The 25,769-nt window shown below is 48.9% G+C and overlaps 2 protein-coding genes across 6 annotated transcripts; one reads left to right on the top strand and one right to left on the bottom strand.

The window, feature by feature from the left end:
• The first annotated feature begins 7,605 nt into the window (after positions 1-7,605).
• Positions 7,606-18,773, top strand: LOC100283726 (adenosine 3-phospho 5-phosphosulfate transporter 1). Its single transcript, NM_001156625.1, is given in 11 exon segments — positions 7,606-7,784; positions 8,485-8,598; positions 8,683-8,775; positions 8,859-8,924; positions 9,481-9,579; positions 16,432-16,511; positions 17,217-17,329; positions 17,514-17,602; positions 17,950-18,036; positions 18,137-18,205; positions 18,301-18,773. Coding segments are annotated over 11 exon segments (1,062 nt in total). The 5' UTR covers positions 7,606-7,646; the 3' UTR covers positions 18,415-18,773.
• Positions 18,774-19,104: 331 nt separating this feature from the next.
• LOC541880 (protein-tyrosine-phosphatase MKP1) lies at positions 19,105-24,207 on the bottom strand. Of its 5 annotated transcripts, none has more exons than XR_004852096.1 (5): positions 23,934-24,207; positions 21,877-23,839; positions 21,551-21,692; positions 19,506-19,654; positions 19,105-19,416 (listed from the first exon to the last, which is right to left on the bottom strand). XR_004852096.1 is itself a non-coding variant. In XM_020542760.2 (4 exons), the coding sequence occupies exons 2-4, from the start codon at positions 23,795-23,797 to the stop codon at positions 19,601-19,603; spliced, it is 2,193 nt and encodes a 730-aa protein (XP_020398349.1). In that variant the 5' UTR covers positions 23,798-23,839; positions 23,934-24,089; the 3' UTR covers positions 19,105-19,600. The 5 variants fall into 5 exon arrangements, 2 of the variants coding, with proteins under 2 accessions (XP_020398349.1, XP_008656547.1); XR_004852095.1 differs by having other exon boundaries at positions 21,551-22,160; positions 22,269-23,839; positions 23,934-24,089; XR_557733.4 differs by having other exon boundaries at positions 21,551-23,839; positions 23,934-24,073.
• Between the last annotated feature and the right edge of the window lie 1,562 nt (positions 24,208-25,769).

Genomic DNA, 25,769 nt, shown 5'->3' with positions numbered 1-25,769 from the left:
CATCATGAACGGTGAGGTAATGAATGTTGTTCTATTCATGATGAGACATCTCAATGATTTGAAGATGGACAAGAACCAAAATTTAGCGTATGCTCCTTATATTATGGCTCTCATCAAAGCCAAGACCAGATTTAAGGGGCCCTGCGAGATTGTTCACACACCATTCAGACCCTTTAAGAATGAGATAGGGTTTCTCACCAGGCCACTCACTCCCTTCCCAGATGATGAGGAAGACCCTGGCTATAATGCAGGAGCAACTCCTGATGTTGAGGCCGAGCAGATGCCTCCTCCTCCACCTCCTCCTCAGCCTCAGCAGTATTGGCAGCCTGGTCCAGGCTACTTTGATCCTTATTTTCACAATATGCAGCAGGGGCTTGAGACTCATATTGATACTCGCTTTGAGGGCATGATGTCACATGTGGATCACCGCCTAGATGACATGCAGTCTCGCTTTGACAGTAACTGGGATGCGCTCAACTCTGAGTTTTCTGAGTTTCGTGATCACATTCACACTAATGTCACTGATCCTATCATGACCTGGCTGAATAATATGTAGCAGAGTTTTCAAGATAACATGGGCGCTCTCTCCAGCCAATTTGACAATCTTTCTACAATCGACAACATGCATGATATCAGTCAGAGGCAGCAGCAACTCCAGCAAGATTTTGGCCAGTTCTCCTCTCTATTTGACACATTCAGCACTCACTACTACAACATGCATCCTCCGCCCAGTGATCAGTGAGGCCTCTCCTTTGTGGCAATTGATGTCAAAGGGGGAGAGAACTGATGAGAAGAGAAGTTGTCAGGTGTCACTTTCAGGGGGAGTTGTTGGTCTATGTGGACATTAAGATCATGCATATGCATATTTACTTTTTTTATGTCGCATGCATTAGTTTATGTCTTATGCATTTGGAACTGGCTTGAACTGTTGACTCTATGTCGTATGTCTGTGGACAAATATTTGTAATATTCTGTGGGTTGAACTATGTTTTAGTTCAAATTACTCTGTGTGTGGTTAATCGAGGAGTGATTATAATTGCTGCGCTTACTCTACGGATCATCTCTTATATGCCTCGATAACCATGATTGTAGGAAAGTCTCCATCAAACTCCGATATATTATGTGTGTTATATCTTCAGCTTCAAATAATCCTGCACACACTTAGGGGAGCCTTTCTTACATACTGAATTTTTATTGGGATTTATCTATCTCTCGGACAGAACTTCAAATCAAGATAAGTCCTATGAAACTCATCTCCAAAATCTATCTTATACCTTAGGTATGAGGGAGATTTGGAAAAACTAAACTTCTCTTTAATATATTATGTAGTGTTGTCATCAATTACCAAAAAGGGGGAGATTATGAATCATCTAGGCCCCTTTGGTGATGTTTTGGTAATTAATGACAACTGCTTGTGGACTAACGATTCTTGGAGAAATAAGAATGCAGGGTTGGACCACATAGAACAGGAAATGTTGGAAAATCATAAGCATTGGTTGTGGATCAGATGAAGGCAAATGTATAATATAGGCTTCATTTTTGCCGGTCTTGAGGAGTTTAGAGAAGATACCTGACCGGATTAGTAGGCTAGATAGTCGTACTATTAAGAGGGGTCAATGTCTTTGATCTGTGTAAAACTTAGTGCCTCATAGAGCATCAAGTAGTTGCATTTGCATGAGGACTAACAGCGCTTCAAATTTATTGAGTTAAAAGTTCTTTCAAAAGCAAGTTTGAAAAATTGCAAAGTGTTGGATGCGCGGACCGTCCGGGCCTTGAGGGCGGACCGTCCGTGATCCACCAGAGGGGTCCGAAGTCTGACCACTTTGGCAACCACTTTGTTCCATTGCACTGCGGACCGTCCAGGCCTTATGGTCGGACCGTCCGCAGTCATGACCAGAGAAGGCTGGTTTCGTGCCAGTCCCTGAATTATAGTGCGGACCGTCCGGCTGTGATGGGCGGACAGTCCGCAAGTATCAAACATGTTTTGGACAAGGACTGTGTGATTTTGTAGATTTGTACTACGGACTGTCTGGGGGACTAGTCCGGACAGTACTGTCTCAGGTCTCGGACCGTCCGGCTTTATAGGCGGACGGTCCGCTTGTGTTAACTATTCTTGGTCCGAGGCTCGGGTGCCTCAAGCTGCCAGGTCGCGGACGGTCCGGCCTTGGAGGGCGGACTGTCCGGATCCACCTTTTCTGACAGCTCTGACAGTTTTCAGACGGGAATTATAGCCGTTATACGTACGGCGGACCGTCCGGCCCTAGGGCGCGGACCGTCCGCGTGTGCGCAGAACTGGTGCTTTTTGCACATAACAATTGGATTTTGATGGGGGACTATAAATAGAAGGGTAGCTCGTGTTAGAGAGCTCTCTTGGCCATTCCTTGCACACATTGAGCTCATTTGTGATCCTCCAACTCACTCTCTCACACTCGTTGCTTGAGATTGCATTCTAGTGAGAGATTGAGGGTTCCTAGTGCATTTGCATCATTCGGTGATTCTTGAGGCACTAGGTGGTACACCGAGCAAGCGTCATTGGCTTGTTACTCTTGGAGGTTGCCGCCTCCTAGACGGCTCGGGTGATTGTCTCCGTCGAGCTCTCCAAGAAGATTGTGGAGAAGCCACGGTGTTGATTGTGAGGGGTTCGCGCCTACCTCGCCGGAGCGGCAAAGGTGACATTAGTGGAATCGAGGTATTGAGTGATTTCTCGTCCACTTGGCTCAAAGATCAAGCCGTGTCTTGATAGAGGAGCAAGTGAGAGCTTGAAGTCCACCTCAACGTGGATTAGGGGTGATCAGCAAATCACCGATACCACGGGATAAATTTCGGTGTCTCTACCTTCTTGCGTTACTTATTGCCTTGCAAGTGATTAGTGTTTTGCATATTGTTCCTCAAGTATTCAATCACCGTAGTTGTTTCTCATACATTGTTTACTTATTGTCACTAGATAATTTATTCCTCTTGTTATATTGATTAAATTTACCTAGTGTTTTTTATTTTAGTCAAAAACGCCTATTCACCCCCCCTCTAGCCGGTATCCTAGATCCTACAGTCGTCCAGATGGTATGATGCCATTTGAACACGTTCCTCCCCCAAGGTGCGGTGATACCGGAAGTATGACTCACATTTGTTGATGAACAACATCGATCGACGGAGCTGTCGAAGCGGGGGAAGTCCCACTTGCGGTGTTGGATGTACAGATCGTGGTCGCGCTGTCCCTCGGGTCGCCGACCGTGGCCCCCGTTGTCCGAGGCCAACGCGGACTTGTCCTTCATGGCCGCCATGTCGGACTGCAGCGTGTTGACGTCCGTGCGGAGTGCCCGCAACTCAGCGAGGACGTCGGCAATGGTGGGCTCGGCCATGGTTGTGGTGGAGGCTGGGGAAGGTGGTGGCGTTGGCGGCTGCTGGGCGTGGTTGGAGCGGGTGGGCGAGGATCGACGAGACCGTGATACCAGGTTGTCAAGGACACCAAATCCCTGACTGGCCGGACCCCGGCTACGTAACTCGTAGCCGCTATTCGTCACGCCGGCGAGGTTATACCCCTCAGCCGTCAGTTTGTAGAGAAGAGAGGGAGATTAGGACTGACTTATTTCTTATTCCAAATGATCTCACGTACATGCTTATATAGCCACAGAGGGGGCAGCTGTCCTCCATTGTAGGCTAACCTTAATAAGGAAATAACTAACAAGGAAACAACTAGTAAGGAAATAACTAACAAGGTAACAACTCACAAGGAAATAACTAACAAGGAAACGACTAATAAGAAAATAACTAATACAGGAAACAACTAATTAGGTGGCTAACTTTCCTTCTAGCCACTTGCCTTCCCTTCCTGTGTCCTGGCTGCGCGCTCTGCTCCCCTGCGCACATCACGCGCTCTTGGTGTATGTGCGGCCGCACATCACATTTTGCATATGATTTTTTGGTAATGTTTTGTTATCTGCACTACATTGGAAATGTTTCTTTCAAAAGAAGATAGGGAGGATTTTCTTATTAAGAGGTACTCCCTATGTTTCAAATTATAATTCGTTTGACTTTTTTATGTCAAGTTTGACCGACTCGTCTTATTCATTTTTTTTTAAAAAATAAAAATTCAAATCTATACTTAAAGTATATTATATGCTAAACAATATCACAATAAAAATTAGTAATAAATATGATTTTTTTGAATAAGACAAGTTGATCAAACTTAAATTAAAAAGTCAAACGAATTATAAATTGTAACCGAAGGATTATGATTTTATTGGATCGGTTGAACAGTCAACGGTAGTTAACTATTTTTTTTTGGGTTTGTTTCTGACCGCCGGCTATAGCTGATGAAAATTGGATAACTTACGTTATAACTATTGTTGTTTAATTGGCATCGGTCGAGAATTGACGGAAGTTAGCTCGAGTCAGTGAAAAATAGCTAACGTTTTTCGATAAACACTAATTTCCGTCGATTTCTAGCCGACAGAAGTAATAAAAAATGATAAATTAACTTATAATGACTTTATATAAATAGGATATATACTAAGACTACATATGAAAATATTATGTTTTTTCCGAAATACATATTAATATAATTACATTAAAAAGGAGAGAGAGAAAAAGGCCTAGATCCTAAGGCATACAAGGAAAAAAAAACACACACACATACCCAAAACAATACGTTTGATTGCAGTGATCTGCATATAATTGGAGACTAGAGGAATGGACAAAAGCTTCCAGTTAAAAATCAGCTTGCGACAAATCTTGATAGGCTTAGCATGATATGCCATTCGTGTCATCGTTGGGGTGGATCCTCATTGAAGTTGCTAATATTTGGACACGGCCCTTTTCGTAGCCATCAATTTGTCCAAATTCACACTCGAACGTCCCGGTATTTCAACCGTCCAGGTATCTTGCCTTGCCACTCATGACTCATGAGCATACTTAATATAGTCAGGTTAGTGTTTAACATCTCACACACTGAATTTCTTACTTCTATATATAACTATTGGTGTTGGCTTTTGCGCTATGTTAACTGTTCATGCAAGTAGATTTTTTTTTGTCTTTAGTGTTGCTCTACGTTTTCTTTTAAGTAGCTCCCTCGATGTAGGTGTGCAATTCTTAAGCAGGGGTGACGACAGCCTCGCGTGTGAGAGAAAGAAGAGCAGGGCAGCGCGTGGCCTCTAGGGATGGCAGGATAAATAACAACGGATAATTATTCATTTGATATAAATATGATGAAATTTGGTATTCGTGGTTATAATTATGAATGTAATAAGATATATGACATGTGGACCATCCGGATCTAATATTGCGCATAGGCCATAAACGAGATAAATAGTTATACCTTTAGTATAGTGTATACAACTATATAATCTACTAGTTTAAACTTTTCAAACATCATCCAACCAAATTATCTACAAACTCATATCATCCACTAAATTCATCAAACATATTACACCCAGACTTAACACACCATAGAAAACAATGGTTTAGATCATCGGATAGCACTCTCTCTGTAACACCCCGTCCAATCCCTGGACCAACGATACTTACTTTTGGCAGCTCTCTAGAATCATATATTGTCCCCACAGACCAACACGAGTCTTTTGTGCGTACTTTGTCCTCACTCATACGCACCCGAGAAAACTTCTTAGTCGGTCACTATCCCAAGTTGCTCCAAGCCAAGCACGCTTAACTTGGAGATTCTTTCGAAATAGGCTTCCAAAAAGAAGATACGCCTTGTCGGTATGAATACTCTATTAATTCTATTAAGCCTTGGGCCAAGACATCACCATTCCAGGGGCCAGGATATCACAATCCACCCCCTTAGAAGACCGACTCGTCGGTCAACCCAATCCAGGAACCTCCCCTCTTAACCACGTCTGTGTATCCAGTGTCGTCATATGTCATGCCATATGACCACTCCAGGCCCACATGCGCTATGCGCCATATACCCGAACCCCCTAACCCACACGCGCCCGTGAAACCTCGAGGGTCAGCTCTGATACCACTTGCAACACCCCATCCAATCTCTGGACCAACGGTACTTACTCCTGGCAGCTCTCTAGGATCATATATTGTCCCCACAGACCAACACGAGTCTTTTGTGCGCACTTTGTCCTCACTCATGCGCACCCGAGAAAACTTCTCTGTCGGTCACTCATCCCAAATTGCTCCAAGCCAAGCACACTTAACTTGGAGATTCTTTCGGGTTATGCTTCTGAAAAGAAAATGCACATTGTTTGTATGGATACTCTATTAATTCTATTAAGCCTTGGGCCAGGACATCACCATCCGAGGGGTCAGGATATCACACTCTATCTTACTCACTCAAATACAATGCACAATATGATTGGATCATCCATCATCCCTCTCACCCCCTCCCTCCCACTCCAGCCTCCCCCCGCGACCCCATCGCCCCTCCCCCTCCCCTCACTCACGTTGTCGCCGTCACTATCGACCCATATCCTTCTTAGGATCTTAGCACTAGCATGAGCTATATGCAACAATTTTCGTAGTGTATGTTTTTCCAATGAAAACGTGACACTAGTTTGTAAGAGCAACTCCAAGAGACTTCGAGATCGTTTTGTAAATGTAAATTTTGTTATTATTAAAAGAAAAACATCTCCAATAAACTCTACAAAGAGTTTGACCATAGGTAATCTCTTAACTATCCCATCAAATAAGTGGATGATTCATTAAATTGTGAAACGTTGCCGTACCGTAATGTAATGTGTTTCGAATGCCAATAAAAAGTAACCCATCCAATGATATTTAACATCCAGAAAACTGCCAAATAAAACACGTCCCAATCAGAAATATCACAAGTACCACCGCATCCCTGGGCCGTCGCAAGGAAAACTATACCTGGAATCCTTTTTATCCGACATTAATTTGGAACCGCGTGCATCTAAAGCACCCTTTATTAAAATTAATGTAGTTGTATGCAAACCTAGAGCAATAGCATGATGAACCAAGAAATCCCCACACTCTTCAAATTTAGTAGTTCTCGATCTCTACACAACCGCTCTCTATTTTTAGATAGTGTGCTTCACTCGTCATATAAAAAATCCGAATTTATAGAGTCTGTTGGACCAGTATGATATTTTTTGTGAAATATATTTAAAGAATAACTAAATCAGTAAATTTAGCTAATTTATGGCTATTTTTTTGAATTTTCTCTAAGATCATCTCCAACAGTTTAACCATATAGTCATTTAAAACATTATAACTGTTCATATAATGAAGTTTGAATATGACGATTTGGATGAGTAAGCTTTTGAAGATAGCTAAATCTTTTGCTTAGTTAATTTAATATGTTAGCGCCTTCTCTCATGAGGCATGTTTTCGTGTACGGCGACATCGTCATCGTACTCGTACGCAAGGGGGGCAGTGGGCCAGGCCGTACCGACCCATCAATCGCAAAGTGGCCGGCCGTACGTCTCGTCGCCTTTCCAGTTTCCACGCCGGAAGTGGAGGCGAGCCAGCCAGCCGGTCGCTCCCCACTGCTTCCACACCCACCCTCGCTCTCTCTCTTTCGCTGTCACGCGGGGCCCACCCGCCGTGCGTGCGCCCCATCCACCACCGACCAGGCGCCGTCGCCGCCATCGAAGCGTTTCGTTTGATTTGGGTTTCGAGGCAAGTGGTGCCGCGGCGGGGTCGGGAGAGGAGGGGCCATGGCGGACGAGGCGGCGCCGAGGCTGCTGCCGGTGGCGGCAGACAGGGACAAGGACGACCGCCGCCGCTGGGCGGCCCGCTGCGGCTTCGCCGTCCTCGGCATCATGAGTACCCTCCTCGTCTACGGCGTCCTCCAGGTGGGTTGGGTCGGCTTGCTGGTAGTGTTTCCTCCCTCTTTGCTCCCCGCCCCCCAATCTGCCACCATTTCTTCTCCCGTTCCTGCCCGAATCCCCCGCCGCACCGAGACTTCTTACTTTCTTAGACAATAGCATCCGCGAGGGTGGAGCGCTGCGTGTTGATCTGTCGCCTTCAGTGCTCCGGCCATGCCCTTCCGTCCGATTCTGCGGCGGCGGTGGCGGCGATACAATTGGCGTTGTGGGCTTGTGGCTTCTGGTGCTCAGCTTCCTCGCGGATTTCGCCACCGTGTAGCACAGCATGCAATTTTCAGTTTCGATTCGTCTGGCCAACAGAGGGTTCCATTCCCATGGCGCCGCATAGGAGACTTGTTCCCTGGCGCACCGTCCTTCCTGCTCCCTATCGTCTCCCCAAATACTGCCTCCAGTCCAAACCAACGACAAGCATGCCTATCTCTTACTCGCTCTGCCCTTTAGCTCAATTACCACTAGTTAGTACTAGTAGTTACACTAGCGATTGGTGCATTCACAAACATGTTATTATGAAATGGTACAGCCATATACATGTACGTATTAGTAATCTGTGTCTCTTATGATTGATCAATGTACTGGTCTTTAGTATCAAGCAACTCGAGTCATCCTGGTTCCTTTTCCGCCGTCTTGACTTACCAGGTGTATTTGTTTTCGTGTTGATGTTGTGTAGGAGAAGATCATGAGAGTCCCGTATGGAGTGGAGAAGGAGTTCTTCAGATACTCGCTTTTCCTTGTTTTCTGTAACCGCATCACCACATCCATGGTGTCTGCAATGGTGTTACTGGTATGTGATGTATCCTTCTCACAAATTACGTTTCCAACTTCTCTGGATCTGCAGGCCTGTTAATTTCTTTATATTCCTGTGCAGGCAAGTAAGAAATCCTTGGACCCTGTGGCTCCGCTACACAAATATGGTGTTGTCTCCATATCAAATATACTGACCACTACCTGCCAGTATGAGGTTAAGTTTGCCCTTTGTTTCTTTTGCCATATGTGTTGTTTCGTGCTACTTATTTACTGAATATGTTGAGTAACTTCTTTCAGGCCCTCAAGTATGTAAGCTTCCCTGTCCAAACGCTTGCCAAATGCGCCAAGATGATACCTGTCATGGTAATCTCTGCTTCTATACTGTAAACAGTGATCAAACTGTCTTTTCCGTTCATCTCCATTATTTTTCTAGCCTGCTAGTGAAGCATCAATGCCTTTCACGTTCCAATGGTTCTTGGTAGAGTATTGATGGTTGATTGAAGCAATTACACTGTCTGCCTGTAAATTCTTGTTTGGTGCCAGTAGTCATTGGAACTGATAAGTGATAACCATGTATATGTTAAACATATGAAGTAACTAAGTAATATTTGATAATATGCATGTGAGGATTATTGCACATGATTTAATGGTTCTCACTTTAGTAATGTTGATTAATTGAAGCAATTGCACTCTATGTCTGAGCATAGTCTAGTTTGGTGCCAATAGTTACTGGAACTTGTATCTTTGGATCAGATTATAAATACATAAAGGGATAATGTTTAATAAGATGCATGTGAGAATTATTGCGCAAGATGAATCTGGTAGTCTCAGTAATGTGCATATTACATATTTACATGTTTCCTTGATAATCAAGATCAGTGCCCTCTTATAGATATTATCTTTTTTTATTGATTGATAGATCTGGGGCACAATAATAATGAGAAAGAAGTATGTTGCAAAAGATTACTTCTTTTCTGTCGTCGTGACTATGGGTTGCGCATTGTTCATTCTATATCCGGTAATTTTACATGTTCAACTCTCTCCACTTCATTATTGAGCATCACGTTCTTGCATTCTGGTATAAATTGTCTACTACTATCGATTTTGCATTGCATTTTAAGTAGAGCAGGCATAAGCAAAAATGTTAAGGCTGAACTAGTTGCAGGATGGAGATAGAATTTTTATCTTCCAAAAATACAATAGTTGTGTTAGCAATATCTGTATATCTGTGTACTTGGGCCTAGCCCACAGCCCACTAGGGGTCCATATATCTGTTAGGGTTTCACTGTATCGAACTACTGTTCATTCACTCCAACATGGTACCAGAGCGATAGGTCCTACAGCCGCCGCCGCCGCCTCTCCATGGCCGGCCCGCCGCCGCCCCCTCCCTTCTCCGGCGACCCTTTCCCTCCCCTTCCCCTTCCTCTCTCCTACAGGGCGGCCCTCGCCGCGCCCCTGGCGGGCATCTCCCCCGCGGCCGGCGCGCCGCCGGGCTTCCCAGCCCCCACGGCGGGCATCTCCCCTGCGGCCGGCGCGCCGCCAAGACTCGCCGCCCCCGCGGTGGCCCTCTCCCCCGCGCTGCCGGGCCTCCCGGCCACCGCGGCGGCCCTCTCCCCTGCGACCGGAGCGTCGCCAGGCCTCGCCACCCCCGCGACGGCTCTCTCCCCCGCGGCCGGCGCGCCGCCGGGCCTCACAGCGCCCGCGGCGGCCCTCTCCCCCGCATTTGGCGCATCGCCGGCCCTTCCCTCTGCGGTCAGCGCGCCCTCGGCTCTCGCTGCGTCCCCTGCGCCCCCCTTCCCCGCTGTTCCAGGCCATGCATCTCCCTTCGCTGTTGCCGGCACGCCGCCGGGGCACGCCTTTGTGCTCACCGCCACGCTTCCCCCCACTGTCGAGCCCCCTCCGCCCGCGCCGACCCAATCTGCCACCCTCGCGGCAGCCCCTAGCCACGACGGGTCCTCACCGGCTCCTGCGCTCTCCCTACCGGATGCCGCCCTACTTCGCTCCCAGCTGCTGGCGCCGGGTTTTCCACATGTCACCATGCCTGGCGGGGCCCCGTTCGTGGCTGCCCCCTGCCGACCACTGTCTACAGTCAGCCGTCCGCCATCATCTCCTCCCTGCGCACTCCTTCGGACGACGCTGCCGCCATTCTCGCCGCCACCCGGGCGGCCGTTACGGCTGCTCGCCAGCGGGCACAGGACGCCGCCCGTGCTCTTGAGCAGGAGCAGGCGGTTGTCGACGCCATTGAGCGCCAGTACGCCGAGACCTACCGCCGTCTCGCTGACAAGGGTATGTCGGATGGCTCCCCCACATCCACTCGCCACAGCGCCGACACCTTCCAGCTCGCGCCCGCCCCGGCCTCCACCCTTCGCGCCTCTCTTCATGCTCAGGCGGCGGCCCTCACCAGCATCCGGACCACCGTCACCGACGTCCTTGCGCCGACCTCCACTCAGTACCCCCGGTGGCGCGATCAGGTCTTGCAGACCCTTCGCCGGTACGCCCTCGCCGACCACGTCCTCTTGGCGGTCCCTGACCCGTCCGAGGATTGGCTTCTGATGGACGAGGTGGTGCTCTCCTGGATTCATGGCACCCTCACGGCCGAACTTCAGGACATTGTTCGCGTACCGGACGCCACTGCTCACCGGGTCTAGGGTGCTCTTGAGGCTCAATTCCTCGGCCACCGCCAGACTCGGATTCTGTACCTCGAGACTGCCTTCCGTCAGCTTACTTAGGGCGATCTCTCTGTGGACGAGTACTGCCGTCAGATGAAGACGATGGCAGACACTCTTCGCACCCTCGGGGCCACCATCACCGACGAGTGCCTCGTGCTCAACCTCCTCCACGGCTTGAGCCCTCGCTTCGATCGTGTGACACCCATCCTCACCCGCATGAAGCCTTTTCCCACCTTTGCCGAGGCCAAGGACGATCTACTTCTCGAGGAGCTTCGCCTCTCCGCCACTGCGACCGCCGCTCCCGCCACGGCGCTCTACAGCGCCCCTCGGACTCCCCCCTCTGCCTCCGGGGGGGACCCTCTTCACCGCACTCCGGCCTCCCGCCGTCTGGAGCTCTTCGGCAGCCTCCTGGCTCCGGGGGGGGGGGGTCGCAGTCGTGGTCGCGGCCGTGGTCGCAAGAGTGGACGCGACAGCCGAGGCCATTCCCCGGGCGGCTCCCAGTGGCCATCCTTCTACAACCCGTGGACTGGCACCATCCAGATGTGGCCCGGGCCGTCCGCGGGCACCTCGGCCCCTCGCCCCGCCGCCCCTCAGCAGGTTTTCTTTGCCGCTCCTCCGGCGGCGCCCTCGGCACCTCCCCAGCCTCAGCAGGGCCTCCTTCCCCTCCCAGGGTCTTCGGCTCCACCCGTGTGGGGACCCTGGACCCACGGGTGGGATACTCAGTCTCTCGCCAACTCTTTCTCCACAATGACGCTGGCACCGCCCACCTCCGTCTCTGACTGGGTGGCTGACTCCGGTGCCTCGTACCACACCACGCCGGACGCAGGTATTCTGTCTTCCACCTCTCCCCCCCACCCCTCCCTTCCGTCCTCCATCGTGGTTGGAAACGGCTCTGCCCTTCCCGTCACCTCTGTTGGTGACGCGGTCCTTCCCGGTCCTTTCCGTTTATCCAACGTTCTTGTTGCTCCCCACATTATTCAAAATCTTCTTTACGTCCGTCAGTTTACTACTGACAACTCTTGTTCCATGGAGTTTGACCCGTTTGGTCTTTCTGTGAAGGATCTTGCCACCAGGACCCTTCTCGCTCGGTGTGACAGCCCTGGGCCGCTCTACACGCTTCGCCTGCCTGCTTCCACTCCACCGACCTCTGCACCGCCTGTTCTTGCAGCTGCCGCCTCTTCTGTGACTTGGCATCGTCGTCTCGGTCACCCCGGTCGTGATGTGATGTCCAAGCTCTCTAGCAGCACCTCCGTTTCCGGTTGTAGGGGATCTTTTGAGCACCTCTGTCATGCTTGTCAGTTAGGTCGCCATGTTAGACTCCCATTCCCCATCTCCTCTTCTAGAGCAGCAGGCACTTTTGATCTGATACACTGTGATGTATGGACATCCCCTGTAATCAGCATTTCTGGCTATAAGTATTATTTACTTATTCTTGATGACTTCTCACATTATCTGTGGACTTTTCCTCTTCGTCAGAAGTCCGACACCTTTCCCACCCTGTCCCACTTCTTCGCTTGGGTCTCCACTCAGTTTAGTCGCACCATCCGGAGCATCCAGTGTGACAACGGGCGTGAGTTCTATAATAATGTGTCCCGTGACTTCTTCCTCTCTCGTGGTGTCCACCTCCGCATGTCCTGCCCCTACACGTCTCCTCAGAACGCCCGTGCTGAGCGGATGATTCGCACGACGAACGATGTAGTGCGCTCTCTCCTTTTCCAGGCTTCTCTTCCCGCGTCTTACTGGGCTGAGGCCCTCGGCACTGCCACCTATCTCCTCAACCGTCTCCCCACCAAGGCGGTTGCCCACCCCACCCCTTACTTCGCTCTCTTCGGCGTCCATCCCTCCTACGACCATCTTCGTGTCTTCGGGTGCGCTTGCTACCCCAATCTCGCTTCTACTACTCCTCATAAGCTCGCCCCTCGCTCCACTCGTTGTGTCTTCCTCGGTTACTCTCCCGATCATAAGGGGTATCGGTGTCTTGACCTCGCCTCCCACAGAATCCTCATCTCTCGTCACGTTGTTTTCGACGAGTCGGACTTCCCTTTTTCCTCCACCCCCACTGCCTCTCTCACCGACCTCGATGTGCTCCTCGACCTCGACCCTGTGTCCCCCACTCTTGTGCCTCCCTTCCCCGGTGGTTCACCCGCTTCCCCGCCTTGCGTGGCCCTACCTGCGCCGCCCGCCCCCGCACTGCCACATGCGGCCCCGACGCCCTCTGCGCCGCCCTCCCCTGCACAGCCACGTGCGGCCTCGCCGTTTCCGGAGTCGCCTCGTGCGACCCTGCCTGCGTCGCCCACTCCCGCACAGCCACGTGCGGCCTCGACGTTCCCTGAGTCGCCTCACGCGACCCTGTCTGCCCCACCCTCCCCCGCACAGCCACGTGCGGCCTCGACGTCCCCTTCGTCTACCGCACAACCCTGTGCAACACCCGCGCCCGCCCCACCATCTCGCTACACCGAGGCCATCCAGACCTACCAGCGTCGTGGTCGACGCGGTACCCCGGCTCGTTCCCACACCGAGGTCCCGACCTACCACCCCGTCATCGTCCACCGTGATCCTCGACATATCCACCCGATGGTCACCCGCCGCGCGGCCGGTGTCCTTCGGCCACCTGATCACCTGATTCTCTCTGCCACCTCTTCAGCTCTTCCACCTGTACCCACGACTGTTCGTGGTGCGTTTGCCGACCCACAGTGGCGGCGCGCCATGGAAGCGGAGTACGAGGCCCTCCAGGCCAACCACACCTGGGACCTGGTGCCTGCTCCCCCTGGTGCCAATGTGGTCACCGGGAAGTGGATCTTCAAGCTGAAGTTGCACGCCGATGGGTCCTTGGAGCGGTACAAGGCCCGCTATGTGCTCCGGGGCTTCACTCAGCGCCCTGGGGTCGACTTCGACGAGACCTTCAGTCCGGTGGTCAAGCCTGCCACCATCCGGACTGTTTTGACCTTGGCGATGGCCCGGGACTGGCCGGTCCACCAACTCGACGTCACGAACGCCTTCCTCCACGGCACCCTGACGGAGACGGTCTACTGCACCCAACCAGTTGGGTTTGTCGACCCTACTCAACCCGACATGGTCTGCAAGCTCAACAAGTCCCTCTACAGCCTCAAGCAGGCACCCCGGGCTTGGTACAGTCGCTTCGCCACCTTCCTGTGTTCGCAGGGTTTTGTCGAGGCCAAGTCGGACACGTCCCTGTTCATCCTTCGTCACGGTTCGGATACCGCGTACCTCCTCCTCTACGTCGACGACATCGTCCTCACCGCCTCCTCCCTCGAGCTTCTGCGTCGCATCATCTCCTGTCTCCAGCGGGAGTTTGCGATGAAGGACCTCGGGACGCTCCACCACTTCCTGGGGGTCACCGTCGAGCGACGTTCCCAGGGTCTGTTCCTCCACCAGCGGCAGTACACCGTCGACATCCTTGAACGTGCTGGCATGGTTGACTGCAAGCCCTGCGCGACTCCAGTGGACACACAAGGCAAACTCTCCGCCACCGGCCCCCCGGTTGCCGATCCAACCGGCTACCGGAGTCTTGCCGGGGCCCTTCAGTACCTCCTCTTCACCAGGCCCGACATCGCCTACGCCGTCCAACAGGTGTGCCTTCACATGCACGACCCTCGAGAGCCGCATCTCACCGCGCTGAAGCGGATTCTGCGGTACTTGCGGGGCACTCTTGACTTCGGGCTCCTTCTTCGCCGGTCCTCCACCACGGAACTTCGCGTCTACACCGATGCCGACTGGGCGGGCTGCCCCGACACACGCCGGTCCACCTCGGGCTACGCCGTGTTCCTCGGCGACAGCCTCGTCTCCTGGTCGTCGAAGCGCCAGCCGGTTGTCTCCCGCTCCAGCGCCGAGGCCGAGTACCGCGCCGTGGCCAACGGCGTGGCTGAGGCGGCTTGGCTCCGTCAGCTCCTCCACGAGCTCCACAGTCCGCTGACCACGAGCACCCTCGTCTTCTGCGACAACGTCAGCGCCGTCTACCTCCACCAACCCCGTCCAACACCAACGCACGAAGCATGTGGAAATCGACCTCCACTTCGTTCGTGAACGGGTAGCTTGTGGGGCTGTTCGCGTCCTTCACGTCCCGACCACCTCCCAGTTCGCCGACGTCTTCACCAAGGGGCTTCCGTCGGTGGTCTTCACGGAGTTTCGATCCAGTCTCAACATCTGCGGTGGCTAGAGTTTCGACTGCGGGGGGGTGTTAGCAATATCTGTATATCTGTGTACTTGGGCCTAGCCCACAGCCCACTAGGGGTCCATATATCTGTTAGGGTTTCACTGTATCGAACTACTGTTCATTCACTCCAACAAGTTGGTTAGCATATTTCCACATGAGTGTATGGACACTGCTGGTAACCAACAAGTACTTCGGGGCTATTAACCAATGCATCCATGGCCAGTTTTCAGGGCCATTAACCAAGAGCACTGGGCAGTGGCAGAGTCAAGACTTCAGAGTTGGCTACCCCCACTCCTGAAGAAAAAGTCCAATTAGGCTACTTTCAAACGAACTGATCTAATAAGAAATTTGGACTGCTTAGACCACCATTGTTAGTCTAATATACAACCACATGGGGTTTCTAAGATCCAAACAAAGCACTTCTCCGACTGTAGGTTCCTCGGCCACTCCTTGACAGCGAGGAATCCACCGTGTTCCTGTGCTTCAAGTTGTGACCAACAACAAGGGACTAATTAGCAAGATTTTTCTTCACTTAACCAGCATAGTGAATCAAGAAGGATTTAAGGAAGCTTAGTGCAAGTGCTGACGTGAAGTCCAGTCATCCGACGAGATAATGAGTCATCAGGCTATCAGCAAGTTGCGCAGGCCACTGCAGCACCACATGTGCCACAGGAGGCTGGGACTATGGCTTTACCGAATCACCACTCCCTCATACCTCATGTGTTGCAGTCAGACCTAGTATTTGGCTCAAATTAATGCGGGGAGATGTGGAAGAGGAACAGAGCCGCTGCCGTTGCATATTGTGACTTGCGAGGGACGAGAGAGAGGCACATTGCATGCTGGTGGGGTGGGCTGTTGATCGCTGAATCAAGTGGGCCATGAGGAGGGTATTGGGGCAATGGGCTTAGGGTTGAGTTAGGCTGAATTCTAGCTCAGAAAAACAAATTTTGTCTATACACCAATTCTTTTGCCAAAATAGTTGGGTATTTTCTGAAGCTATTCCTTTTCCTTCTGTCCTTCCATGCAGGCGTCGATGGATGTGAGTCCATTTAATAAAGGCAGAGAAAGCACTATTTGGGGTGTTTCACTCATGCTCGGTTATCTTGGGTACGGCTTATCTTTACTTCATTCCATGCTAAAGAAAACAACAAATAAGATTTAAAGTCATGATGCAGCTCATGAAATCCTGTAATAGCCCAGATATCTGCATCTTTACGATTTCTTAGATTTATGCAACATGAAAACCTGTTTTTATTTTCCATTATAATATTGCACTGAATTGTTCCAGATGGATTAGGTGGTTTTTTTATGCTAAAGCTATACTCTTAGGGTGCGTTTGGTTGCAATGACAGGACGGGACGGGTTGGGACGATCCCTCAAATAAGGTTGTTTGGTTCAGAGTCAAAGGTTAGGACAGGACTATCCCAGTGTCGTCCCCAGTTGTCCCTCAAAATTGGAGGGACGAGAGGGGACACCAGGGGACGTCCCTGTCTTGGCTGTCCCGCAACCAAACGTACCCTTAGACACTAATATACATGTATATAAGAACTTGTATGAAGCATTAGAAAAAATGGCTACAGAGAAAAGATAGAGAGATACCAAGCTTAGTTTCAAAGGTTTTTTACCGTATGATTTGGTATATCTAGTAAAATGTTGAAAAGTTCCCAATAAGGGCTCATACTTCTATTGGTATCTGTATACATACAGACAATTAGCGCCTGATAAACTCACAGGGTTGTGTTACTTCCTTTCAGTCATGTTTGACATGACAGCACCTACCTAACCTGACCCCGTGTTCTTGTGGATGTTCAGTTTTGATGGGTTCACAAGCACGTTCCAAGATAAACTCTTCAAAGGGTATGACATGGAAATACACAACCAAATATTCTACACAACAGTCTGCTCTTGTCTTCTTAGTTTAAGCGGTATGGTCTCTCTGCTGCAGCTAAAGTTTAACTTAATTTTGTACCGGGACAAATACACTGAAATTTGATTACTAGTTCTGGACTTCCACTAATTCTACTCATTTTTTTTGCTTCACTGTATCAAGATTATTAGTAGTTGTGATGATTGTGCTTGTACATCTCTGTTACTCTGTCCATTTTACAGGGCTGATTCTCCAGAATCATCTGATTCCAGCTGTGGATTTTATGTTCCGTCACCCAGATTGCTTCTCCGATGTTGTAATCCTGTCCAGCGTAAGACTTGACTCATCTTTTAATGTCACTGCTGCTTGCTCCTCGTTTCAAAGTGTGCCAGTTAAGAATGTAAAGCAAAATCCTCTTGATCAAATATGCAAATGTTAGATGCAGAGTTAGCATGACGAACATAAACAAACGAAATAAATATGTAGGGTAGGGTGTCAGACATTGTGAAATTTTTATTGTAGTGGAGAAGATATCTATGAAATAAAATTGTTTGGGTGGTGTCAAATTTTAAAGTTTTCCTCTCTTGTGCCTACAAAGTGGAGCTACTGTTTGTTTTGTTTCAATACCTAAGGCAGCTTATCCTTTTGCTGTGGGATTTACATTATGTACTATTCCAGGTTGCAACAGCGAGTCAGTTCTTCATATCCTACACCATTCGGACATTTGGCGCTCTCACATTTGCTACCATAATGACAACTAGACAGGTGGATTATATTGGCATCCTCAGCGTGATCATTCTCGCAGACAACAAAGTATTCAGCCTCTTTTTTTTTTCTAACAATAGTTGTCCATGCATTGCTGTAGCTTGTGAGCATATTGCTGTCCTGCATCTGGTTTGTACATCCTCTCAGCTGGATGCAGTGGGTTGGCGCGGTAAGTCACCGTCTACCTCCGTCTCGCCAGTCGCCTCACAGTATGTCACCTGCTTCCGTTTCAACCATGGAATAACAAATGTTTCGTGTCACCAGGCCATTGTGTTCGTAGCCCTATACACAAAGAGCTTCCTGAGGAGTAAACCGCAGAAGCTAGCGGGGTCAAGCCCGCCACGTGGTTCCAGTCCGAACCCTGTTAGCAATAGTTGACAATTGGTGACATAATAACATAGGAAACAATGGACTTGTTGCGGTGTAACGGGACGAAGTCTCCGTGTCTGAGATCAATGGCACCATGGCTGCATATGCAAGGCGAGGTAACTGGACAGATAGGTTCCAGATGTTGCTGTGTTACTGCTCCCTGACATTTTTTCAAGGTCATGAAGGTGGCCATTTTTTCAAGCTAGTCGACCCTAGTGTTAGTTTAGTGTCCAGAGACCCAATTTTGTAGCCCAGTGAGCTGTGTTACCAATTTTGTAGCCTCAACAAAGCATCGTGTGTGTGTGTATTTGTCGAGCGTTGGCGACTGAGAGTTGAAGAAGTCACAGCAGACCATCTGCAAAAACTCACCAGATAACTAGAACTGCGATGCGTAACAAATTGCAAAACACAGGAGATTGTCAGCTAACAGCTGTGGTCCGATGTAAAGATCAGCAGATAACAACTGAAGGCCTGTTTACCATGGTTTTTGAGTATACCGTAGTATTTTATACCAAAAGACATTTGGAAGCGCATATAAAAACTCTATTTTAAACCATGTTTTATCAATACCTTTTGGTTTCAACCAAAGTGGTTTAGTTTTTGACTTATACGCAGCTGCAGTCTTCTCTTCTACACGACAACTGAAATACGGTTGTCTCCGAGAGATAAACAGGTGTTAGATTAAACTAATGTAAAATATACCAGAAACTGCAGTTTAGCTCATTTAGTAAATTGTATGGAACTGGAGATTACCAGCTAGCAACTGAGTTCTACATGGTTTAGAAGTTATGACCAATGGAGCCATTTACATAGTCAAAAGGATTACAACTCTGTTCCTTTCAAAGATGTACAAGAATGTTTAGGCTAAAAAGTAACTGTCGACACACCAGCTCCCAGTATCTGAGCTTACATTACAGGGGAGCGGATAATATACACCGAATCGGCCGATTGCGCCTACACCACGAATGCTAATTTGCAACGGATACAACGCCCATGGCAGCCTCCTGCCATCTGGACAAAATATAGATCATGAGGCGCAGTTGCAGAACGGAATCTGTTTGTAGCTTATTATGTTCAAGGGAATGGCTGTGGCTTTATACCTCGCTGACAATCATCGGTACCGACTGATGCTGGAGGGCATGCCTTCGTTGAGTTTGTTAAGCAACTACAATATCCTGATAGCTACTGCCTAATGTTAACTAACATTCAGTAGTTCCAAAAGATTCTCAGCTTCATGCTCCTTGAAAACCTGTATCGTAGAAGTCCAACAAAGAGTTAGTAGCAACAATAATAATATTCGAAATTTGTCAAGCAGAACAAAGGTGGAATAGCACCAAGTAATATTGCATGGCACATGGGAACATTCAGATACCGTTACACGTGTTCAAGGGGGGAAAATACATGTTACACAGGTCTGCATCCGCATGAAAATCGTCAGAATTTTAGCCAACCATCTTCAAACAAGTCGAGAACATGTAGTAGCAAGCAGGGCTGCAGGGTTCAAGATGGAAGCCACGGTTGTGGATCCCATCACTGCCATGCCGGCAGCAAGCTGAAGCATAAATAAGCTTTCTGGTGTGTGCAAGGGATTCCACAAGAAATCCCAACCAAATCACTATTATTATCAGTATGATTAGCTGGAGCCTGGAGTGGCAAATGGCGAAAACAAATCTATGATATGTTGAAGAAGTATGGCTGATGTGCGCAAACAGACAAACAGCGACAACAACCTAACATTTCAGACTACACTACAAACAGGACGGACATGACAAAAGCTAATAACTACAACGGGTCAAGGAGCGGTCTATGGGGCCTAATCATCACTATTCCAGTATTTCCAATTAAGTTGCATGCACCAACTAATTTAACCCAAAAGCTTAAGCTGATGGGAAGAGGTGTGCAATTCACTTATATTATATTCCAACACTCCCCATCACGTCGAGCCTCTCTTGGGTCTCAGACGTGGAATATGAGCGAGCAACAATTATTTTATTTAATTGCGCTAGCCAGGATTCGAACTCATGACCTCTGGCTTTGATACCATATTAAGTTGCATGCATCAACCAATTCAACCCAAAAACTTAAGCTGATGGGAAGAGATGTGCAATTCATTTATATTATATTCCAACATTTTCAACTAGAACCGAGTCAACCTGGTGCTAAATCATTCCTGTTTATTAGTCAACCAATCATCATCTGATATCGTGGGTCCTTGACTAAATAGACATGCCAGATTAGAAAAAAAAATAAAGATAAGTGATCTAAGAGAACAATACACGCAACAAGATATCATTTCCGGTCAAATTTGTCTGCACTGTAAATTATTATTCATATCAGGTACAGAGGCAAGCCTCACAAGGCATTTTCAACCTTTTTATCAGTCACTGATTGAGCCAAACGGACCAATATTCTATCCAAACTTGTCACTGATACATGAAAATAACCAAATTGTCTGATAATTTTTTCAATCTTTTTATCAGTCACTGATTGTGCCAAACAATTCTACATTCAAAGTTTGAAACATTAAGAACTAATGGCAGGTGTTTATGTAGTATAAAATGATATCTATAGAGAAACAATTACAAATGGTGCAAAAGTAAACAAACAATAAAATGCAGATAGAGTTCATTGGTAAATTTCCAGATGCTATTAGATCATTATCCTTCAGCCACAAAAATTCAATCAGGTATCAACTCTCACAAGTTTAGGAAAACTGAAGCAATCCTAGAAACATATATCTGCAATGCGACATGAACTGATTGGCCTATGTGCCATCTTTTGACACATCACTAGCACAATATTTAATCCAACCTTTTCTTGATGACCAAACATCGATGTTACAAACTAACAAACTAAATCAATAATTGAAAACGGTGACTAAAGGAAGAATTTAAGATAGGTAGGTGAAGCATGTGGGGCTCCCATAACACTGAAGCTAAATGAAGTTTGCAATTTTTTTCAGTTTCAGTTGCAACTTTTAGACTATTTGAGTGCTGCTATCACTAAAAGAGTCATCATCCTAAACAAGAAATCAGCTATCTCCTAAGTTTAAATTCCAAGATGTTTATACAGCTTCAATAGTAGCGAAAAGCTCAGAAGCAGAACGAAGTACAGAAAGTATAGGTGGTTCACAGTCTGCAGATACCTTGACAGGAAGAACATTGCTGAGGCCCTTTAGATGAAGAAAATCACTAGTGACCTGTTGCCAATCGACAGAGTCAACACTCTTGCTGCTCTCATTTTCGCCTCCTACCCATACATACACCATTTTAACTGCTTCTCCTCTCCTGATGGCATTCGAAGTAACAAAAATTAAAACCGACTTCGGGTCAAGATCCTTGCGTGCAAATGTAGTTAGCTTTCCCATGCTGGGCCACTGGTAGACTACAAGTTGTGCATTACTGCAGACTTCTGAGTTACTGTCAGTACGCTCAATTAATCTAGTTTCAGAATGCGAGCTCAAACTATTACCAGTGCATTTTTCTGAGCAAAACTCACTAGTCAGCTGTTTAACCCCATTTGTACTATTATCTGAGGCATCCTCGGTCCTGCGAATACTAGATGGCGCCCTTGGTGGCAATACAATAGACGGCACCCTTGGTGGCAATACAAGATCCTTTTGGAGAGATGGTAGCTTTAGAAGTGTGAAGCCTCCTCTCCTTTCTGCTATAGAAGAGGTCTTGGAAGGAGAGTGTATTGATTCCATGCCAGAAGGCTTTGAAGCTCCTTCATTAGATGATTGAGAAAGGGGAGACCTGGATGATGGCACCAAAGCATGTGTCAGATTAGATGAAGCAGGCGAGAGGCCAAATGATGGTGGAGAGCCAGTTGTAGGTGATAAGGAGGGTGAGTCTGAACTATACTTCGAGCTGACACTTGAATCCGATGATAAGGAGCTTGGAGAAAGGAAAGGAGGTGAGGTTGATGCCTCAGCAGCCAGGTGTTGTACCCGTGGATCAAAATCCTTCATTAGAGCAGAATCTGAATAAACACGAGCTAGCGACCTGGAGATAAACTTGTGCCTCAGTAAACTCCAGCTACTTTCTCTAGCTGGAAGATGGGTCTCATCACCAGCCCCAGAAGTTGAAAATGCAGGGACCACTCCCCCAGTGATTGCTTTGTAGACAAGCTCAAAATCAGCGTCATAGGACTCATTTTTCCGGCTTCCTGGGTCACTCTTGGATGCTGAATCGATCTGGTCCTTGCTAATCTTTGTATTACTATCTGAATTAGGTGGCATACTTGAAAATGCATCCCAGAACTCCTGCGGCTCCAGACCTTCTCTCACAACCTTGATGTGCCCCTGCACCTTCTCATACCTCACTACCTGAAACGCAGCAGCCTTTGCATCCTTTTCCATTACCGGATCACACTTCATTCCAACCCAGACATAGAGCGACGAGAGAACATGCACAATGAACGCGCCTCTAGAGTCAAGGGTGGCTGGGGATGGGTCGTTGAGCATTTTGGGCACCAAATGCAGAGGGGCATACTGGGAGTGAGGCGCCATGCGGTACATCCTGAGCACTGAATTTGGTGACAGCGGAATCGCATGCACACGCTTCTGGCACTGGAGAAGCTGGCATGCAAAGCCCATGTTTGGATTTGCGATCCCCCGGGCAGCCTTGACAAACTGGAAGGCGTCATCGAAGCTCTGGCCTTCCCTCCACATCAAGTAGGCGATGACCAGCGACGTGGAGCGTGACACCCCCTGGCAGCAATGCACAAGCACGCGGCCGCCCTGCTCCCTGACGTCCTCGAAGTAGTCAAACACGTCGTACAGGATGCTGGTGATGTCCTCGGTGGGGCTGTCCTGCAGCCAGAGGGTGCGGTAGACTAGGTCCGACTTGAAGTACTCCGGGCAGACAAAGCCCACACAGTTGAGCACGTGGGTGATGCCGTTCTTCCTGAGGATGTCGCGGTTCTTGGCGACGGCGTCGCCGCCGAGGTAGACGTGGTCGGCGACCTTGGAGCACTCCTTGTCGAAGAAGGCGATCTGGTCCTTGCGCCCCTGCGACCGGAGCGAGGAGAGGTCGAGGCGGAGCCCCTCCCCGGGCTTGGCGGGGGAGGACCCGCCCCCGCCGCCGCCCGCCCTGGAGGCGCCCGGCGTGGTGGGGTTGGGCCACTCGCCAACGTCGTCGGACCCCGCCTTGGGCCACTCGTCCAGGCTGCGGCGGGTGATGGCGAGCGGCTGCAGCGGCGGGAGGCACGACCGCGCCTTGGAGCTCATCGACCGCGGGGTGAGCGGCGGCGGCGGCAAGCCGCGGCGGGACTGCCCGCCCGCGACGTCCGGCGGGGCCGGCGGCGGCGGCTCCCGCGCCTCGGACCACGACACGGAGCGCCAGAACTTGCGCCCCCCGGCCGGCGCCGGGCCGTCGTCGGGGGTCGCCATGGACCGCCCGCGAATCGGAGCCTCCCCGGGCGGCGACGGACGCTGCGCGGAAGACAGCAGCACGCTTAGGCCAGTTCCGTTCCGTGCCACTGGACCAAAAAAAAAAAGCCTCAAAAAAATTGGGGGGAATCCGCACCTGATCCTCCCACAGCGCCAAATCCGGGCCGGGCGCGTCGGTCCGCGGCGGATCGGGGAGGACGCGGGCCACCAGATCGGGAGATCGGCGCGCCACCAGCTTGGTCGCCCACCTCTCGAACGACGGGGAAGGGAGACGAAGGGAAGAAGGGGAGGCAGTCAGGCAGTGACCTTAGTGGGTGAGGGTTTTCAGGAGGCGCCGGGGCGATCCGGCCCGTCGGATGCGCGCCGGACGGTGGCTGCGCGGTGGACCCTGGGGCTGACGTGGGGTGGTGGTGTTGACTGGCATTGGCAATTTGGCATCCCCCTCCAAATCCAAAAAGGAAAAAAAAATGTTAGGTGCACCTGCTCTTCGGGCACTTTGCAAACAAGTTTTGTAACGAGTCCGGTGTTGGCTTCCGGATGACAAAGATAAGGAAAAATTGTTGTATAAAGGTTCTCAGAGTCAGAACATGTACAACAGTGTCATATTGCAAAATATAGGGATCAACTTAGGAAAAACTATTTCAACAATATTCTATTTTATAATTTTTTTATCAAAAAAAATAACGCGCCATTCAAGTATATTACACCTCATATTAGTGTCGTATCCTTGTTTCCTACATCATTCTCAACATTCTCTTTCATAATAATATAGTTTATTTTCTAAAGTACATGATTTATGGTTTAACTCTTGAACTTCGAGTTGTTTTCAATGCCATGAACATGTTGAATGTAATATTTAAATTTTTGGCACTATTTTAAGACAACTTGTTCCAGATGCTCTTAGAGCAACTAAAAAAAGTCGTAAACCTTCCACAAAACATATATGAGGAAACAAATTCGGTTTTTCTTGCTTCGACAACTTCTTAATACTTTCTCCAAAAGTTTCGCGTTCCTCATCCTCCTCCCGCATATTTGCGTGTGAGCAATGTCTCCCCAATCCATCATATTTATAATGTATTATGGTAGTACAAATAGTATAATTTTTAAAAACTTCATAAAACTAATGAAAAATGCCGAATACCTGAGTTATAATGTATTTAGGAAGTTACATATTTGGGGATCTGATATTTGGAGGATGATTTTTGATCGATAACACCATGAATTAATTTTAGAGGCTTGTCTTGGTAACTAGCGAAGATGCTCATAGTGAGCAAGAATCGACGAGAAATTCTCTTTGAGCCTCGAAGGCGGCGGAAATTTGTCATGGGGAATATTAGGTGTGGAGACAGTTTTGTTTGCTCGTGTGGTCATCCATGTCGGGTGCTAATCTCTCTCTCGTTTCGTGTACTGAACCATCGGCGAGGCGTGGACGCTCTTGTCGCCTTGCGGCACTTTAGAACCAGCCAGACGAGCAACATCACATACGTGCATAGGCAACAAAAGCTGCGAAAAAAACATGTACGTATCCTGAAGAAGTGTACACCTCGCTGACACGTCACACCGCATTCTCAATCCCACACAAACCTGACATGGCAATGGCATGGAATGGAAGCACAAATCGGATCCAGAGACGGAGAAATAAGAATGTACAAGGAGATCACGGATTTCTAAATAATAGATCTAACAGTTCAGCAAAACAACCCAATATTGAGTTGGTCAGTCCATATTTGTAATGGTTCGCGGAATACCATTTCTAGATAAAGTACTGAGTACAATTTGGAAAAAGAAATTCATATGCTCGATGAAACGAGCTTGTAGAGGGGATCGAAATTGCTATGGGATATATTTTCACGCTAAAAAGATAGTTTTCGTTTATAGACGGAGAGTGTATCATCCCAAAATGTTTGATCTCTGAAATCGCGCGCATTTAGTTGGTTGGGCCGACAGCCACGTCCAACAGGCAACCTTTAAG

This window comes from Zea mays, chromosome 8 (genome assembly GCF_902167145.1).
Source record: "Zea mays cultivar B73 chromosome 8, Zm-B73-REFERENCE-NAM-5.0, whole genome shotgun sequence".
Lineage (NCBI taxonomy): Eukaryota > Viridiplantae > Streptophyta > Magnoliopsida > Poales > Poaceae > Zea > Zea mays.
Note: the sequence above shows the minus strand (reverse complement) of the source record. Positions and strands in the feature narration are given on the sequence as shown.

What these genes read in the sequence shown, in the direction of transcription:
- LOC541880 (XM_008658325.4), bottom strand. Translation starts at nt 23,797, where the DNA reads ATGGCGACCCCCGACGACGGCCCGGCGCCGGCCGGGGGGCGCAAGTTC. An exon ending in GCAATGTTCTTCCTGTCAAG is followed by an intron (nt 19,655 to 21,550) that starts GTATCTGCAGAC and finishes TCTACGATACAG; the next exon opens with GTTTTCAAGGAGCATGAAGC.